This window comes from Nomascus leucogenys, chromosome 22a (genome assembly GCF_006542625.1).
Source record: "Nomascus leucogenys isolate Asia chromosome 22a, Asia_NLE_v1, whole genome shotgun sequence".
Taxonomy (NCBI): Eukaryota; Metazoa; Chordata; class Mammalia; order Primates; family Hylobatidae; genus Nomascus; species Nomascus leucogenys.
Window position 1 is genome coordinate 124,546,409 of NC_044402.1, and position 18,732 is coordinate 124,565,140.

The 18,732-nt window shown below is 40.8% G+C and overlaps 1 protein-coding gene across 1 annotated transcript in view; it reads right to left on the reverse strand.

The window, feature by feature from the left end:
• Positions 1-18,732, reverse strand: part of WDFY1 (WD repeat and FYVE domain containing 1) — a 71,079-nt gene that overhangs the window by 20,722 nt on the left and 31,625 nt on the right. The window contains exons 3-7 of the mRNA XM_003272431.3: positions 17,235-17,308; positions 10,670-10,724; positions 5,936-6,086; positions 3,539-3,651; positions 56-182 (exon numbers count right to left, since the gene is read on the reverse strand). Of these exons, the coding sequence (XP_003272479.1) occupies positions 56-182; positions 3,539-3,651; positions 5,936-6,086; positions 10,670-10,724; positions 17,235-17,308 (520 nt within the window). The remainder of the gene's footprint in view (positions 1-55; positions 183-3,538; positions 3,652-5,935; positions 6,087-10,669; positions 10,725-17,234; positions 17,309-18,732) is intronic.

Here is an 18,732-nt window from a genome sequence, read left to right on the forward strand (position 1 = left end):
CACTAGCTCCCCACTAACTCGGATTCTTTCCCCACCGCCACAAGTGGTCACGCACTGATGGCCCTGAAGTAAGAGCGTCCGGCCTTTTCTTCCTCCGATGTCCCACATGATGATGCTGTTGTCAGATGCTCCTGAGAAGAGTAACCGCTGAATAGGGTCCCACCAGAGGCAGGCGACACTACCTAGGGATTTGTGAGAGAGAGAGAGAGAGAGAGAGAGAGAGAGGCAGGGGAGAGGTAAAATATAACTCTACATCAGGATGTACACATTTGACAGCTGAAGACCAAACTAGGACCAGCTGAGTCTTTAAGCAAAAAGGTACCTTCATGGTGTACAACGGGTCATTCAACCATGCTATCATGAGTCATACAGAAGACAGCACCATTATCCACAGTCATAAGATTAGAGTTTTCAACTGTGCATCAAACTACTTGGGGCTGGGCATGGTGACTCACACTTGTAATCCCAGCACTTTGGGAGGCCAAGGAGGGCAAATGACTTGAGGCCAGGAGTTCGAGACTAGGCCTGGCCAACATGGTGAAACCCTGTCTCTCCAAAAAAAAAAAAAAATTAGCCGGGCATGGTGGCAGGCACTGTAATCCCAGCTACTCCGGAGTCTAAGGTGGGAGAATTGCTTGAACCCAGGAGGTGGAACTTGCAGTGAGCCAAGATAGCGCCACTGCACTCCAGCCTGGGCAACAGAGTGAGACTCTGTCTCAAAAAAAAAAAAAACGAAAAAACAAAAAAAAAAACTGCCTGTAATACAAAGATTTTTAAAGAAGTTTTTCCTTGTTCTGTGCCAAAAATTACAAAGTAGCGTACATACGAAATGTTCAGAAAAAGTTACTGAAGAAAAAAAATTGCTACTAATATTTAGTGAGAAAAACCAGTAAAGTTTACTGTGTCCAACCTACACAAGATAAAAAAATCTAGATTATTCTGGGTCTCTGGGACCTGGCAGGTGTTTTACCCCAAGATGTCTATGTTTAAGAAAAGTACATTAAGTACCACAGAAAAAAGTCTGTTGTACACTACATAATTATGCCAAATAATTTAACTGAAAAATCTGAACTTCACATTTCATACTTTCTATTGGCTAACTTATCAAATTTGAAACCCTTGGGGAAATCTTTCTTTCTACAGGTATATCTTTCAGTAGATCCTTTCCTTGTTCATCGACTGCTGTTTGTCTAGAAAAAACATTAATCAACTTAGTAAAACTGAACCAGCCACACAAGCTAATAATAATTTTGGTAGGTATATAGAAAATTAATGATGCCATATTCAAAAGCAAACAGAAACTACTTTATCACATACACTTTCCAAAAACAGAACAAAAGTAGAAACAAAGAAATATTCTGCAAAGGCTTCAGGGGTTAGTTTCACATGACTTTCGACCCTGTGTAATCTATGTGCCATCCATTTCAGTTAGAGGCTTAAGAGCAGATAAATACGGTCTTTCAGCATGAAAACCAGTACCCATTCTGGTAGTTACCAGAACTCATTCTGCCTTTAGCAACCCTGAAAAAACTGACGAGCCGGGGGTCATGAGAGAATTAGTCATAAACAGAAAGTGGTTTCTTCACGGGCCTCTGCTTTCCTGCCCAAAGCTATTTTAACTTGTTGTTCTCTTTTCTTCTTTTCCCCTACAGGGTCCTTGATTTGATATACTCCATTTCACCTAAATAGATTACATAGAAAGCATAGTGTACATTTATTATAACTTGTTACAACTAAAACGCTTACTATGGTCATAAATAAGTCCATCATTAATTCTTTCAGCAACTCCCCAGTTCTCCATAAACCAGATGGCCTCAAAGCTTGTACTTTGTGACACATATCAGTATGTGATCTTGTGATCTGTATGAAAACTGCAATCCATTACAGCTTAGCATCTGACATAGTTTAGACATGTGTCCCCTCTAAATTTCGTTTATATATATATATATAATATATATATATATATTTTTTTTTTTTTTTAAGACGGAGTCTCCCTCTGTCATCCAGGTTGGAGTGCAATGGCATGATCTTGGCTCACTGCAACCTCCGCCTCCCGGGTTCAAGAGATTCTCCTGCCTCAGCCTCCCTAAGTAGCTGGGACTACAGGCGCCTGCCAACACGTCCAGCTAATGATTTTTGTATTTTTAGTAGAGATGGGGTTTTGCCATGTTGCCAGGCTGGTCTCAAACTCCTGACCTCAAGTGATCTGCCCAACTCAGCCTCCCAAAGTGCTGGGATTACGGGCGTAAGCCATCGGGCACGGCCTCTAAATTTCATGTTAAACTGTAATCCCCAATGTTGCAGGTGGGGCTTGGTAGTTGGCTCATGGGGGTGGATTTCTCACGAATGATTTAGTGCCATCCCCTTGGTGCTCTCCTTAAGTTAATAAATGAGCCCCCTTGAGATTTGGTTGTTTAAAAGTGTGTGGCACCCCCACACCCCCACTCCTGCTTTTGTCATGTGATGTGCCTGTTCACACCTCACCTTCTGCTATGACTGTAAGCTTCCTGAGGCCCTCACCAGAAGCATGCCGGTGCCATGCTTCCTGTACAGCCTGTAGATCCATGAACCAATTAAACCTTTTTTCTTTATAAATTACCCAGTCTTAAATATTTCTTTACTGCAGTGCAAGAATGGCCCAATACAGCATCTAATGAAACCTCTTTATTACACGTGTATGTGGCGAGTCACTCAATACAATCAATGGACTTTAAAAACCCCTCCACAGAGCTTCACCAACCCACTGCACTACAGAAATGGAATTCCACCCAGTAATTCTTTTCCCTCAGTCCCTACGCAGGGTATGTTTCCCAAGCAGAGGCTGAACCAGCCCACACATTTCTTCTAATTGTATTTATCAGGTCTTGCTCAGGGGCTTAGAAACTGACAATTTTTTTTAAAGTAATAACAATTTTTCCAAAAGGTTTTTACCAGTTAGAAGTAATTTTAAAGGTCTTCTCAACACAATAACTTATTTTATTTTTATTTCTATTTTTTTGAGGCAGAGTCTCACTTTGTCACCCAGGCAGGAGTGTAATGCTGTAATCTCAGCTCACTGAACCTCTGCCCCCCAGGTTCAAGTGATTCTCCTGCCTCAGCCTTCCGAGTAGCTAGGGGTGGAATTACAGGTATGCGCCACCATGCTTGGCTAATTTTTGTGTTCTTAGTAGAGAGGCGGTTTTGCTGTGTTGGCCAGGCTGCTCTCGAACTCCTGGCCTCAAGTGGTGCACCTAATTCGGCCCCCAAAGTGCTGGGATTATGGGTGTGAACCAATGTGCCAGCCATAACTTAATTTAAAAAGGTAAGCAACGTAGAAAGTATTATCCACACAAGCAACTTAGAAGGGATTTCAACAATATGAAATGAACCCATCACCCCACCTTCACTTAGTTTTCACTCTAAATCCCATATCTGGCCAATCAAAATGAAATCTGACAGATCATGAGGAACACAGCATTCATGAATCCATGTAGCAGAGAACTGAATTTGGATGTCCAAGTTAGGCAAAAAAAACCTCTTGGGTGATAATATAGCCTACCTTCATGTCCTTTGAGGGTTGTGATGACTGAACACGTGTTCTGTTCAAGCTTCAGCAGGGTGATCTGCCCAGAAAAATCACCAACGAAAGCATACTGAGTGTCAAAGTCATATCTGAGGAGAAGCAGTCAAGGATGTAGAATAGAAATCACCTGAAAATCCTCTCATAAGAGAGATACCAGCATTAGTCAAAGTTAGTTTTCAAAGTTGGAAAACATGCATTTTAAAGAGAATAAGCATACACGTAAAACTGTAACAAGAAAGGAAACACCCAACTGAAAAGCATGCAATATGTAAATATTGAAGGTAAAAATTAAAACAGCTGTTATTACTGAGAAAGTTTATATTCATTCATTCAACAGGAACTCACTGAGTGCCTGTTACTATATCAAGCAAGATCCCAGGAACTGGCAATAAAAAAAGAGCTGGTAGGGCAGACACACGCGAAAACAAGTAGATATAATCAAGTACAATAAAGTGTCAAAGAGTAAAACTGATAACTACTGGGCTGGGTGCAATGGCTCACGCCTGTAATCTCAGCACTTTGGGAGGCCGAGGCGGGCAGATCACTTGAGGTCAGGAGTTCAAGACCAACCTGGCCAACATGGTGAAACTCTGTCTCTATTAAAAACACAAAAAATTAGCTGGACGTGGTGGCACACGCCTGTAATCCCAGTTACTCGGGAGGCTGAGGCAAGAGAACAGCTTGAACACAGGAGGCAGAGGTTGCAGTGAGCTGAGATGGTGCCACTGTACCACTCCAGCCTGGGTGACAGAGCAAGACTCTGTCTCAAAAAAAGAAAAAAAAGAAAAGAAAAAGAAATTGCTAATTACTGAAAACAGCAAGAAAACTCTGAAACGTAATGGTTATTTATGAAATGTCTCTGAAAATAATGTAAATCTGACAGTAAATACAAGACATGAATCCATGTTTCTTTTGGCCTAGAGAATTTAGCTATAAATGAAGAGGATGATTCACTTTAAATTACTGTGGATAGTTTAATAATCCAAAACGCAGTTATTTGTGGTGGTAGTACATTTAAATTTAGAAAATATATTAACTATTGGTCACAACTCATTACTTTCTCAATTTGTGGTCATAGATATTTGTGAAAAACCAGAAATTTATACACGACATGTTAACTACTATTTATAATAGGAAAGCTATTTACAATAGGGTAACTATCACTCTTCCAAAACACGGGTCAAAAAGAGCACCGTAAACTAGGGCATGACTGTGATTCTGTGTCATTTTCTACAAATCCATTATGAGAGGCCTAGCACATAACAAAAACGCTTATGTAGCACATACTAGATCAGATTATTTTTTGCTTGTTTGATCCTAAAGTATATGGTACTATTTTAAATATCTCATGCTGTGCATTCATTTGTAGCAAACATTTTAAAGAAAGGCTTTCAATGGACGGAATTTTACTATGTCAGACATTCAACTCAGAGAGAAACTACTGTGGGGTGTCTGCCTGTTTTTTTTTTTTTTTTTTTTTTTTTTTTTTTTTTTTTTTTTCAAATTTCATTATTTATTTATTTGTTCATTAGACAAACATAGGTCCTGGAAGTACAACAGTGAGCAAAACTGACATTTCCTGCCCTCCTCTAGCTTATAACCTGGGTCTGCCTGTTTTTAACCTTGATCTTGCCATCACTAAGATACACAGCAGGCAGAGGTATCCTTAGGTAAGGGCGAGCTCTACATGAAGCAAATTCCATGTAGTAGCAGGAATTTTTTAGGCCGTGATTTTTAGCATTTTGGGGGATCCTGAGCCATCTTTGAGAGTATTATAAGGATTATGGGTCCTCTCCACACACAAAAAAGCATTAAGCAAAAGTTTTGTGTAAAACTCCTTGTAGCCCATTTAGGAAAAAACCCCAGGGCTATAAACCCTTAATATTCAGTATATATACTTACGGAGTCTGCAAATAACCAATTACTAGAAGACAAGATCCTTTTTTCCTTTCTTCGCACAATAAAAAGTCTTTCCATTAGAAACACAAAGATGTGAGAGGAAGGGTTTGCATTAATGGGCTTGGGTTTTCCACAATTTTGTATTAAAAACCTATAGCACCTCCCAGCACAGAACAATTCATTTCATTATTTTTTTAATAAACCCAATTTACAGCAAAGAAAAGCAAATACGGAAGTTCTTGGATTTTCAGTGAAATATGTATTAGGTTGGTGCAAAAGTAATTGCAATTTTTGCAATTACTTTCCATGGTAAAAAAACAAACAAACAAACAAAAAACGCAATTACTTTTGCACAAACTTAAATAGGTTTCATTCAGTCTTTAGATCTCAGTTAGCAATTTGGGATGAGATTCAGAACCAAACACCGAGAAGCAGAGGCCAGGGGAAGGAGAGGTCCGTGGCTCTGAAGGATACTGCAGACACGAAGCCCAGGACGTGAAGAAGTGCCTGCCAAGCATGTTCCCGCTCCGCGTGCACATCCAGCTCACACACTTGTCGTGGCCGGTACTGATCACCCACTCTGTGGCCAAGCTGAAGATAATCGCAGACACCCGGTTCTGATGAGCTGCAGGAACAGAAAGGTGAAGAGACGTCATCTCCAGAAACAGCACTCTACGGGGAAGAACTGAGGCTCAGCCTCTCAATCTGCTCAGCCAGGACACAGCTATGTACAAGAGTGTACTGGAAATGCCTGTCCTCTGTGAGTATATTTCAGACAACCCGCCCCAGCTCAACAAACTCACTAGCACAGGCTCTTTCCAAGGCTCTGCCCTCTGCTCCCCACAGGCGTGGCCACCAGAAGCTAGGAATCATTAAAGAGTAATGCCCAAGGAGAAATCAAATGATAGATTAGAGAATAGATTTTTTTTTTTTTTTTTTTGCTATGCTCAAGAGAACATTTTTACTTTGCTGTAAAAAACTGTATGAAGAAGAACCATGTGGAAAGCAGCAGTTGTAACAGTGCAATGTTTTAATCGTCTGTAACTTCAGTGTTTTGAACCTTCAGAAAACACTGGCGTTCTAAATAAGAGCAATGGCAGTTTTCTAAAATTAAAAAATGGTGTTATGTGTTTTGTTTCTGGAATACTTTTTATCAGTGTGTAACATTTTATTATTCATAAAGACAAAGCTTTTGTAAAGTTCTCTATTCCAAAATAACAGCTGAGAATGAGGAAGGTATTCTGTCTGTTACCTAACTCTGGAAATATTTCCAGGTCAATTATAAGCCACACCGGGGCAGTGTAACCTGCCTTCTACTTCATCTGGTACAGAACTTTGCATGCAGCAGATGTTTAATAAGCGTCCAGTCTGATGAATGAAGTCAAAGGCCAGACAGAGAAACTGCTGACCTTGCTCTCAGCTGTACAGACTGCTTAGAAAGAACTGAAGGGCTCGCCCCAAAAGTCTACATGAAGGTCAGATTCATCCACTGCTAAAAGGTTACACTGAACAACTAAATACTCATGAAGGATTCTGAAACTTAAAGGATGCTATGACAGCTATTAATCTTAAATTCAGCTGGGCACAGTGGCTCACACCTATAACCCCAGCACTTTGGGAGGCTGAGGCAGGAGGATTGTTTGAGGCCAGGAATTGGAGGCCAGCCTGGGCAACAAAGCAAGACCCCACCTCTACAGAAAATTTTTAAAAACCAGCTGGGCATGGTGGCACTTGCTGTAGTCCTAGCTACTCAGCAGCCTGAGGTGGGAGGATCTCTTGAGCCCAGGAGTTGGAGGTTACATTGAGCTATGATTGCACCACTGCACCCCAGCCTGGGTAAGACAGCGAGACCCTGTCTCTAATTAAAAAATAAAAATTTAAAACTGAAAATAATGTTAAATTTGAGTAGGCCATATCTCGAAAGATCTGTCTCAGCGTCTGATGTGGAGCCTAATGCTTTTTCTGCTTTAATGATATTTAATTTGCATAAATACTTACAGGGTGTGTATTATTATACTGATTTTCAGGTAAGAAAACCGAGAAGCAAATATTAACTATTTATTAAATATTTATAAATATCAATTAAATGTAAATACTAATATATGCCCAAAGTCTAATAAGTGATAGATTAATTTGGTCTATCTGACTCAAAACACTTTTTCCACTAAATCTGTAGTTGTTAAACTCAGGCCAAACAGTCACAGGGTTTAAACTAGTTTGTGGTAAAGATGCTGTAGTGAATAGTCAGCTATTTTTTCCTGGGAAGAGCCATCCTATTTCTAAGATTATATCCTTTCTGCTGTTTGGTTTTTTTTAGATATCCTTTCTTTTATGAAAGTATGGTAAGATACAGTCATGCTTATTTTGCTTAATTTTTAGTTTTTAAACTCTCACTTGGCAAAATAAAAAATAAGCAATCCCTATATTAGTCCTCCAAATGTTTTCTAAAATGTTATTAGTCAATTAAATATAAAGGTCCAAGAACCACTGCACAAGAAACCTATGCTTCCTTATAGCCCATAAAGAACTTTGACAACCAGCGGGGCGTGGTGGCTCATGCCCGTAATCCCAGCATTTTGGAAGGCCGAGGTGGGAGGATCACTTGAGGCCGGGAGTTCAAGACCAGCCTGGCCAACATGGTGAAACCCCTTCCAAAAAATTAGCTGGCCGTGGTGGCTCGCACCTGTAATCCCAGCTACTAGGTAGGCTGAGGCAGAAGAATCGACTGAACCCAGGAGGCAGAGGTTGCAGTGAGCCAAGATCATGCCACTGCACTCCAGTGTGGGCAACAGAGCAAGGCTCTTTCTCAAAAAAAAAAAAAAAAAAAAACTTTGACAACCAAAATATAGATAATAACATGAGATGTGAATATGAAATACTTTGATCCTTAATGACAGATGAAAAATACACACACACACACACACGCTTTTAAAAAAAAAAAAAAAAAGGGACAGGGTCTCACTCTGTTGCCCAGGCTGGAGTGCAGTAGTCTGATGATGGCTCAGTGTAATCTCTAAGTCCTGGGCTCAAGTGATCCTCCCACCTCGGCCTCCGAAGTAGCTGGGACTACAGTGTGTGCCACCATGGCTGGCTAATTTTTTGTAGCAGTATGGTCTCTCTATGTTGCCCAGGCTGGTCTCAAACTCCTTGGCTTCTCAAAGTGCTAGGATTACAGGTGGGAGCTACCACAACTGGCCAGATGAAATAATTTATTAAGGAATTTGCCTTTTGACAAAAACATTGACCAGGCATTTAAGGGTCTCCAAGCCAGGCATTTAAAGGTCTCCAAACTCGTAGGTATATACCTCATAAAGGAATTTATGGATTCCTGATTATTTTAAAGATAAACCTGTATATGATAGCTGAGAATTCAAAGTTGCTTCTGATGTTATAATAACACCATAATGCTAGTACATTACTCAATGCAAGATTGTAAAGTGTTATCATTCATTGTTATAAAACAGTTTCCCTGACCAACATACTCCAAGGGCAAATGTATGGTCATTGTTACATCACTTTTCTCCTATTTTATTTATTGATTTATTTTGAGATGGAGTCTCGCTCTGTTGCCCAGGCGGGAGTGCAGTGGTGCGCTCTCGGTTCCCTGCAACCTCCGCCTCCCGGGTTCAAGCGATTCTTCTGCCTCAGCCTCCTGCGTAGCTGGGACTACAGGCATGTGCCACCACATGCAGCTAATTTTTGTTATTTTTAGTAGAGGCAGATTTTCACCATGTTGGCCAGGCTGGCCTCAAACTCCTGACCTCAAGTGATGCACCTGCCTCAGCCTCCCAAAGTGCTGGGATTACAGGGGTGAGCCACCGTGCCTGGATGCTTTTCTCCTATTTTAAATTTGGAACAGGTGAAACAATATGTAGGGAAAGGCAATTTGGCCTTCTTATTAAAGTATCCTATTATTAGACCACATTCACCAAGATGAACAACACATATACACTCTAATTTTTACCTTTATCCACAAGCATTAAGTATAAAATTTTAGAAGTATAGAGTGAATGAAATGAGCCTAAATGTTATGTCTTCTGGTGAAGTTTCTGGGAATCAGCTAACTGGTCTGATGGGAATCCACAACTTAATCAAAATGCTTTAGGTTTGCGACTTCAATCTGAAGCTGTCATTGGGATCTTGCTTTTCTTAAGTTTTAAAATATTGAAATTTACAAAACAAAGTAAAAACTGAAAAAAAGGTATATGTCACAGATGCCACAAAGTATTGACAGCTTTGTAGTGAAAAGTGCTTACAATTCAGTTACAAAACACTCCAGCTCCCTGGGAATATGTGCAAAATCATAAATGGACATTCAGAAAAGATGACAAATGGTCAACATTAAATAAAGCTTAAATAATTTTCAAACTGAGAACTTTCTTGACTACTAAACAGGAAAAAGAAATTATAAGGCAGCAATGTTGTGAAGACTTCATGAACAGGTATTCTCAGCCGCCACTCGCAGACTGTAAAAACTTGGACTATTGCTGTGAAGCAGTTTGCAAAATAAATCTAGGGCATTTAAAAAACTTTTTAATGTCTGACCCTGTTATTCCACTTCGTAGGAATTTGTCTTTAAAAAAAAAAAAAGAAATTCCTCACTGAGCACCTAGGGATTTGTCTTAAATAATCAGAATTATAGAATTTGGCCAGGTGTGGTGGCTCACATCTGAATTCTAGCACTTTGGGAGACTGAGGTGGGAGGGTCACTTAAGGTCAGGAGTTCGAGATCAGCCTGGGCCACATATTGAGACCTCGTCTCTATTTAAACAAAACAAAACAGAAACAATGAATTATAGGATTAGAGTCAGAATAACAGTCGAGAATACCCACACACACATATGTGTATACACTTATTCAAGAATACACACACACGTGTATACACATATCAAAAAATTGTACACACAGTTATACACACACATACATGTATGAAGAGTAGTGTGCGTTATCAAAAAAATGGAAGCAGTACACATATCCAATAATAAAAGAATGGTTAATTAAATCTGACACACGTGCCTGATATACAAAATTTTAAATGTTAATGAGCAAGAACAAGCTGAAATATCACTAAAAGACAACAGTCTCTTGCATTGTGGGGGTAACAAAACTAAAAAATGTGAACATCTAATTTTCATCATAAGAGATGATGTTCTAGTTCTGTGTATGTCTACATGTATCTGTGCACAAGATAATGTGTATTATAATTACCTGGGTAGGTCTTGATAAAGTTCATTTTATTAAAATCTTCAGAAACGTGAAATTCCTAAAAGCAAATACACAAAATTAAAAATTAAAAAAGAGTTATGGTTTTAAAAAACAACAGAAACTTAACTTTCAAAAATGAAGTAAAATCTAAAAATGATTATCACAAGACCTGGGACTTAAGACGAGTTGTTTAGGAATGATATGAATTGCTTCTTTCACCAGACCTGTCCTCAGGCCAACATTGCTTTGGGAGAACAGACCAAATTGAATGAAGTAAGTGCTGCTGATCAGCATGGGATTTGTGTCCACTTCTTCCTGCCCAAATCAGCACTCTGTATTCCTTCTCCCTCCTACTACAAAACTTTATTCTCTTAGTGACACAAAAAAATCCCTCGAGACACTGCATATTAAAGCAAAACTGCAAAGACCCCTCACTAACAGAGCTCTCAGCTACAGTAAAAACAGGGCACTGGGTAGCTCAGCAATTTAGTGGGGGAAAGTACACCTATTTAATATACAAACACAACAACAACAAAAGAGAAATTTTGAGATTGTGGGTGGTTTTTGTCTTTTTATGCTCCCGTATTTTCCAAATTTTATTTATTTATTTATTTATTTAGAGACAGAGTTTCGCTCTTGTTGCTTCCTCGGCTCACTGCAACCTCTGCCTCCCGGGTTCAAGCGATTCTCCTGCCTCAGCCTCCTGACTAGCTGGGATTACAGAAGTGCACCACCACACCCAGCTGATTTTTGTATTTTTAATAGAGATGGGGTTTCACCATGTTGGCTAGGATGGTCTCGAACTCCTGACCTCAGGTGATCCACCCACCTTAGCCTCCCAAAGTGCTGGGATTACAGGCGTGAGCCACTGCACCTGGCCCCAAACTTTCTATAGATGTAATAGTTTATAACTTGGAAAAGAAATTTAAAGTACATGTGTTTTACTGCAAAAAAAAACCTCAACATAAAACTATGAAGATAAAACTCTAAAGAAAAATCACTAATTACTACTACTACTATTATTATTATTATTATTATTATTATTATTATTGTATTATTTTGAGACAGAATCTCACTCTGTCAACCAGGCTGGAGTACAGTGATGCAATCTCAGCTCACTGTAACCTCCGCCTCCTGGCTCAAGCGATTCTTGTGCCTCAGAGTCCTGAGTAACTGGGACTAAAGGTGCGAGCCACCATACCCAGCTAATTTTTTTGTATTTTTAGTACAGACGGGGTTTCACCATGTTGGCCAGCCTGGTCTTGAACTCACGGCCTCAAGTGATCCACGCCCCCCTTGGCCTCCCAAAGTGCTGGGATTACAGGCATGAGCCACTATGCCCAGCCAAGAATGCTATTATTGATCAATGCTAAATTGACATGGATATTATGAATTGCTGACAGACCAGAGTGAGGGGAGAAAAAAGCACACAAAAGAATACAGATTTCTCGTTTTCCATCTTGTTTTTACAAAGTAGAAAAAATGTATCAGCACTGTATATATTAATCTGTATTCAGTGGAAAAGCAATTGATCAATTGCTAACTAATGCTAAATTGGATTTGCATTGTCCCTTTCCATTGAACAACTGTAACAGTTCTTATGTGCCATCCTATAATGACAGTCTCCCCTTGAACTGAAGGCCTCAAGAAGGGTCCCTAGGGAGATGAATGCACCAGCACTGCACCACTGCACTATATGAAGCTTATACTTAGTGGCTTCTCATTATATGTGTGTATGCACATCATGATATTTCTATAAAATTTTCTGAAGGCTAAAATGGAGAGCTTCAGCATTCACTACTGTGTCATGCATTTCCAGCACCCTCATCTGCCGCCTGCTGCTGTGTGAACTGCATGGGCAGGGAGCCTGTCCCTTCCACTGGATCTTTCTTCTCGGCCCTTACATCAAGGCTGCTGCTTCTTTTTTTTTTTTTTTTTTCTCCTTCTTTTGAGACAGGGTCTTGTTCTGCCATCCAGGCTGGAGTGCAGTGGTGCAATCTCTGCTCACTGTAACCTCCACTTCCCAGGCTCAAGTGATCCTCCCACCTCAGCCTCCTGAGTAGTGGGGCTACATGGGTATGCCACCACACTAAGCTAATTTTTTTATCTTTTGTAGAGATGAAGTCTCACTATATTGCTCAGGCTGGTCTCTAACTCCTGGGCTCAATCCTCCTGCCTCAGCCTCCCAAAGTGCTGAGATTATTGGCATGAGCCACCACACCTGGTCCAAGGCTGCTTCTTTCATAAAAAAAAAAAAACAATGAAACTCTCAAAACTATACTTCTACTTTCTTTGACCCCTTCTCCGCCAAAAGCTTCTCTAATGACCAGCCCACTTCTGGTTACCCTCAGGCTCCCTCATTTCCCAGTCACACTTCAGTCCATGGCTCACTAGGGCTACCCCACTGCATGGAAAGGCTCTTCTTGTTATCAGTAGCTGCCTTCTAAGTGCCATCCCAAGGACACTAGCCAGGCCCAATTTCATCCTCTCCCTCCTGCCCTTGACACCTTTACTCACCTCCCCACTGCAACTCACTGCCCTCCGGCTTCTGTGGCTGCACTGTCCTGGCTGGCTCTCCTCCCACTTTGCCCATTCTTCCTGTCTCTCCTTTAGGCTCCCAGTCCTCTAGCTTTTCTTTAAATATTGACATTTCCCTAGGAATGTGACCTTAGCCCTCTGCTTTTCTCAATCTACCCGCTCTCCCTAGTTCACGGCAGCCACCGTTGTAGTTTCCACTGATGTCTATGTTCAGCGAACTCCCAACCCCTGCCCAGACCAAACCCTGAGGTTCAGTTCTCAAAACACCCAAGGTCAGTTCTCAAAACTGAACTCATCACCTTTCCCCAAAATAGATCAGCATCTTTTCTGTCTCTGAAGACAGCTAACTCCTGGCTAGAAACCTGAAAGTCATCTTAAAGCTGCTCTCTATTTCAACACGCACCTTTATTCACACACCCAGCCCTGCTTCCCAGACAGTTCTTGAGGCCACAGCCTCTTCTCCATCACCACCCCAGTGTTTCATGATTTCACACTGGGGTCCAGAGGCAGCCTCCTAACTGGCACCTGCACTTTCAGCCTTGTCCCTTCAAAGCCTGCTACACATTTCTGAGCTGACAAAACCCAGAAACCTGCTCCTGCTCCTCAGTGGTTTTCACGAAACCGTGTAGTTTCCCCAAAGCACTTGATCCTAGGGTTCACCTGGAGGACTTGCTACTTATTATACAGATCCCCAGCTCTCTCCCTAGTGATTCCAAAGCTCTGGGTCTGGCATAGAGCCAGGGAATCTGTATTTTAGTAAGTTCCCTCAATGATTGGCATGACTATGCAAGGTCAGGAAATTCAGCTTACATAAGGTGGTCTGGACCCCTTAAAGTCACACTCAAGGATCATCATTTCCCCTCCTCCCTGGCTGGCCTCCCCTTTGACCCCACTCCAAAACACTGTCATTATTTAGGCCGCAGGTCTGGGCCCTGACTTCTTTCATTCCCTCCCCAGCTACTCACAGTCATTCTTGTGGCTTGAAAAATGACCTGATGATGATGCCCTCTGCCCAGACCTCTCTGGGACTCCAGTTTTGTTTATCCTGTGCCAACTTCACATGGCCAGTTGGAAGCTCACTGGTATCTTAAACTAGGCTGGCTCTCACTGTCCCCTCTCCCTCCAACTGCCTTCCCCGCCCAGCCTTACCCTTCTCAGCAAACAATACTACTTCCTACCCAGCTGCTCAAGCCAAAAACCTGGCTGTCACCCGATCTCTTCCTCTCCTCTACACAGCCAACTTATCTCAGATGTCTCCAAGACTTATCTCAAGTCCATCCACTTGTCCTTCTTCATGGCCATCGTCCTTTCACCCAGGCTGCTAAAACAGTCTGATTCTCCCACCACCACTCTGGCCATGCTTCAATCCGTTCTCTACCCAGCAGCTAGGGGGAATCTTTGAAAAATATAAATTATATCATGCTATTCATCTGCTGAAAACACTTCAACAGCTTCTCACTGCAATTACAATAAAATTTAAAGCTTTACCCAGACCTACAAGACCTTGCATGACCTGGCCTCTGCCCAATTCTCCAGTCGCCCTAGGGTGCCTCCCTATCGCCCCGCACCATCAAGCCACTATAACATCGACTTTTGGAAACTCTTCCCTGGCTCTCTACCTGGCTGGCTCTGTAACAAAGATGCCAAGAAAATTAAATGGGAAAAAAAATAGTCTTTTCAACAATTGGTGCTGGGATAAATGGATGTCCACATGTAAAAGAATAAATGTGGAACCCCTCCCTGATACCACTATAAGAATTAACTTACAATAAATCAAAGATCTAAATGTAAAGCTAAAACTATAAAACTCTCAGAAGAAAATACAGGTGTAAATCTTGATGATTTATACTTATCTTTACAGATATAAATGACCTTGGATTAGGCAATAGTTTCTTAGATATGGTATCTAAAGCTTAAGTAGCCAAAAAAAAAAAAAAAAAAAAGATAAATTGGACTTCACCAAACTTAAAAAAAAAAAGTAAAAAGGCAGCTCTCAGGAGAAGATATTTGCAGATCATATATCTGATAAGGGTCTAGTATCTAATATACAGAAAAAAACTCTTACAAGTCAACAATTTAAAAATACTCTATTAAAAATGGGCAAAGGACTTAAATAGATATTTCTCCAAAGAAGATATAAATGACCAACAAGCACCTAAGAAGATTCTCAACATCACTAGTCATTAGGAAAACGCGAATCAAAACCACAATCTGGTACCATTTCACACCCACCAGGATGACCATAACAAAAACAAAGCAAAACAAAACAAGCGGAAAATAACAAGTGTTAACAAGGATTTGGAGAGCCAGAACCCTTGTGTGTTGCTGGTGGGAATGTAAATGGTGCAGCCACTATGGAAAACAGTTTGGTAGTTGCTTAAAAGTTCAATATAGGCCGGGCGCGGTGGCTCATGCCTGTAATCCCAGCACTTTGGGAGGCCGAGGCGGGCGGATCACGAGGTCAGGAGATCAAGACCACGGTGAAACCCCGTCTCTACTAAAAATACAAAAAATTAGCCGGGCATGGTGGCAGGCGCTTGTAGTCCCAGCTACTCAGGAGGCTGAGGCAGGAGAATGGCGTGAACCCAGGAGGCGGAGCTTGCAGTGAGCTGAGATCGCACCACTGCACTCCAGCCTGGGTGACAGAGCCAGACTCCGTCTCAAAAAAAAATAGTCACCATATGATCCAGCAATTCCACTCCTAGGTATACATACCCAAGAGAATAGAAAAAAATATGTTCATACAAAAACATGTACATGAATTTTCATAGCAACATTATTGACAATAGCCAAAAGATGAAAACAACCCAAATGTCTATCAACTAATAAAGGGATCAACCAAGTGCAGTATAGAATACTAACCACTGCAAAAAGAATTAATTAATTCAAACAGGCATGAATCTTAAAAACATTACGCTAAGTGAAAGACAGACATAAAAGGCCACACATATTGTATGAGTCTATTTATATAAAGTGTCTAAAATAGGCAAATCCTTGGATTCAGTAAGTAAATTAGTGATTTCCAGGAGCTGGGGGAAGGGGCAACGGAGAGTGAGTGCTAATGGGTATGGGATTTTGTTGCAGGGAGGGGTGATGAAAATATTCTGGAATTAGAGAATGGTAATGGTTGCACAATCTTATGAATATACTACAAGACCACTGAATTATATACTTTAAAATGGTAACTATGTTATGTAAGTTATATTTCAATTAAGAAAAAATAAATATATGCGTACAATTTGACGCACAAAAATGCCAGTCTATAATAGACTAGAAACTTGAATATCAGGTCCTTTGCCAAAGATAGTTTGAGAAGTATTGCCTTAAAGAGTTCTATGAGTTGCTGGCTGAATGGCCACACACACACACACACACACACACACACACACACAGTGACAGAGGCTCTCCACCATCACAGCTGAGGGATGGGGGCTGCTGTAGGTGACATATTCACTCTATGAAGGCTATGATCTGTGGGTCAGCCTGAGCACCCAGCTATCAATTATGACAGCATTCTGAGCTCCAAGAAACTAGTTTAAAATTAAGCAGTAATTTAATTTAATCCATTTTTGACCAAATATCTATACTGAATTAAACTTTTTTTTTTTTTTTGAGACATGGTTTCCCTCTGTTGCCCAGGTGAAAGTGCAGTGGTGCAATCTCAGCTAACTGCAGCCTTGACCTCCTAGGCTCAAGCCATCCTCCCACCTCAGTCTCCTAAGCAGCTGGGACCACAGGCGTGCACCACTACCAACTAATTTTTTTTATTTTTCGTAGAGATGAGGTCTCGCTATGTTACCCAGGCTGGTCTCAAACTCCTGGGCTCAAGCGATCTGCCCGCCTTGGCCTCCTAAAGTGCTGGGATTACAGATGTGAGCCACCGTGCCTGGCCTAAATTAAACATTTTTCATGCCAAACAATCGAGCATCCATTGTTAATCCAAAGTTAACTGGCCAATATGGGACATGGGAGGTCAATATAAAGAATATAATATAAAGAACGTAATAAACACATTCTAAAAGCTACCTACCATTACGGCTCCATTATCCTGGCCCACAAATATCCGTCTGCTGTCATGATGGTAAGCCATAGCAGAGCAAGGAGCTGCCAGAAAGACAAAGACCACATTACCAGCAACGCTAAGCACTTTAAGTCATTCTTCAAAGTGATTGATTAAGAACTACATGATTAAGAACTGTATAATTTAGGTTCACTGAAAGAGGGTAAAATGTTTTATAAAAATTACGTATTGAAAATGTTATTAAAGTTCTCTCTGTTGTCTTAGTTTAAAACCTTGATTTTACAAATCTTCTTAGTTATTTCGATAATGCTGGGTGAAGCGAGCCAGCATGAAGTTTCATCTGACTGAAAGTCCTACCTGTAGTCTGGCAAGCCTTCGGGACCAGTGCGTGTAGTGTGTGACCTGCTGCCCAAACGCTCAGGAGGTCATCCCGCCCCTGCCACCCTTCCCATCAAATGTCAAAGAGTAGCTGTGCAAAGATGGGTTCCCAGCACCAGAATTCCCATTCTATGGCATATGTGAGCATATGTGAGGTGCAGATATATGGCATATGTGAGTTGTGAGGTGCAGACAGGTTTCCTTGTCCATAGCAGTCTTATGTGACTGGAAGAACAGCTGCCTCTCCTCATGTAAACCCTCCTTCCATGTTCTACCCTACCTTCTTCCAGAAATCACAGGCTAGAGAATGAGTTTCAGAAAGGAGAAATTCTAAATTGTCTCCTTTTACCAAAAATTAGAATTACAGTGATTTATACATTGGAACGTTTGGAAAAAAAATTTTGGATTTGTTTCAGCCTAAGGAATTTTAGTTAGCAATGGAAGAACCAAAACAAGGAAATGCATGCTAGGGAAAAACAAAACAAAACAAACAAATTTGAATTTACTTTGGAATAAAACTTCTCTTAAAAGATGGGTGGGTAGGGTGGCTCATGCCTGTAATCTCAGCACTTTGGGAGGCCAAGGTAGGAGGATTGCTTGAGGCCAGGAGTTGAGACCAGCCTGAGCAACATAGTGAGACTCCATCTCAAAAAAAAAAAAAAGATAAAAGAAAAAATGTCTTTTAAATGAAGTCACCATTTGAATATAGTTTAAAGTTCTCTCTCTAGTAGGCTGATATCCTCGCCAACGGAAGGAAGTAAACTATAATACTGGATTGTACCCCAAAGCAAAAACATAGCTAATTGCATGATCAGACCATAGACACTGTTTCAGTTGCATCCAAGAACTATGTAGTTGGCTCTGAAAGGTACGTACTGAAATTGTGCACAAAACAATTAGAATTGACCACGAGCCTGTATACCCTTATCCGACATAGTGATGTTTGAGATTAAAAGAACGATCAAGTTTAAGTATTATGACCACAAAGATATATATACATATCTTTATACAATCAAAATGTTCTTTAATAAACCATGCATACACTTATCTTTGACAAATCAAATCACGCTTTGATGCGTTTAGAGATTCACTGTCATCATTTCTGCTTGCTTTCTAGCTGGCACTAAAT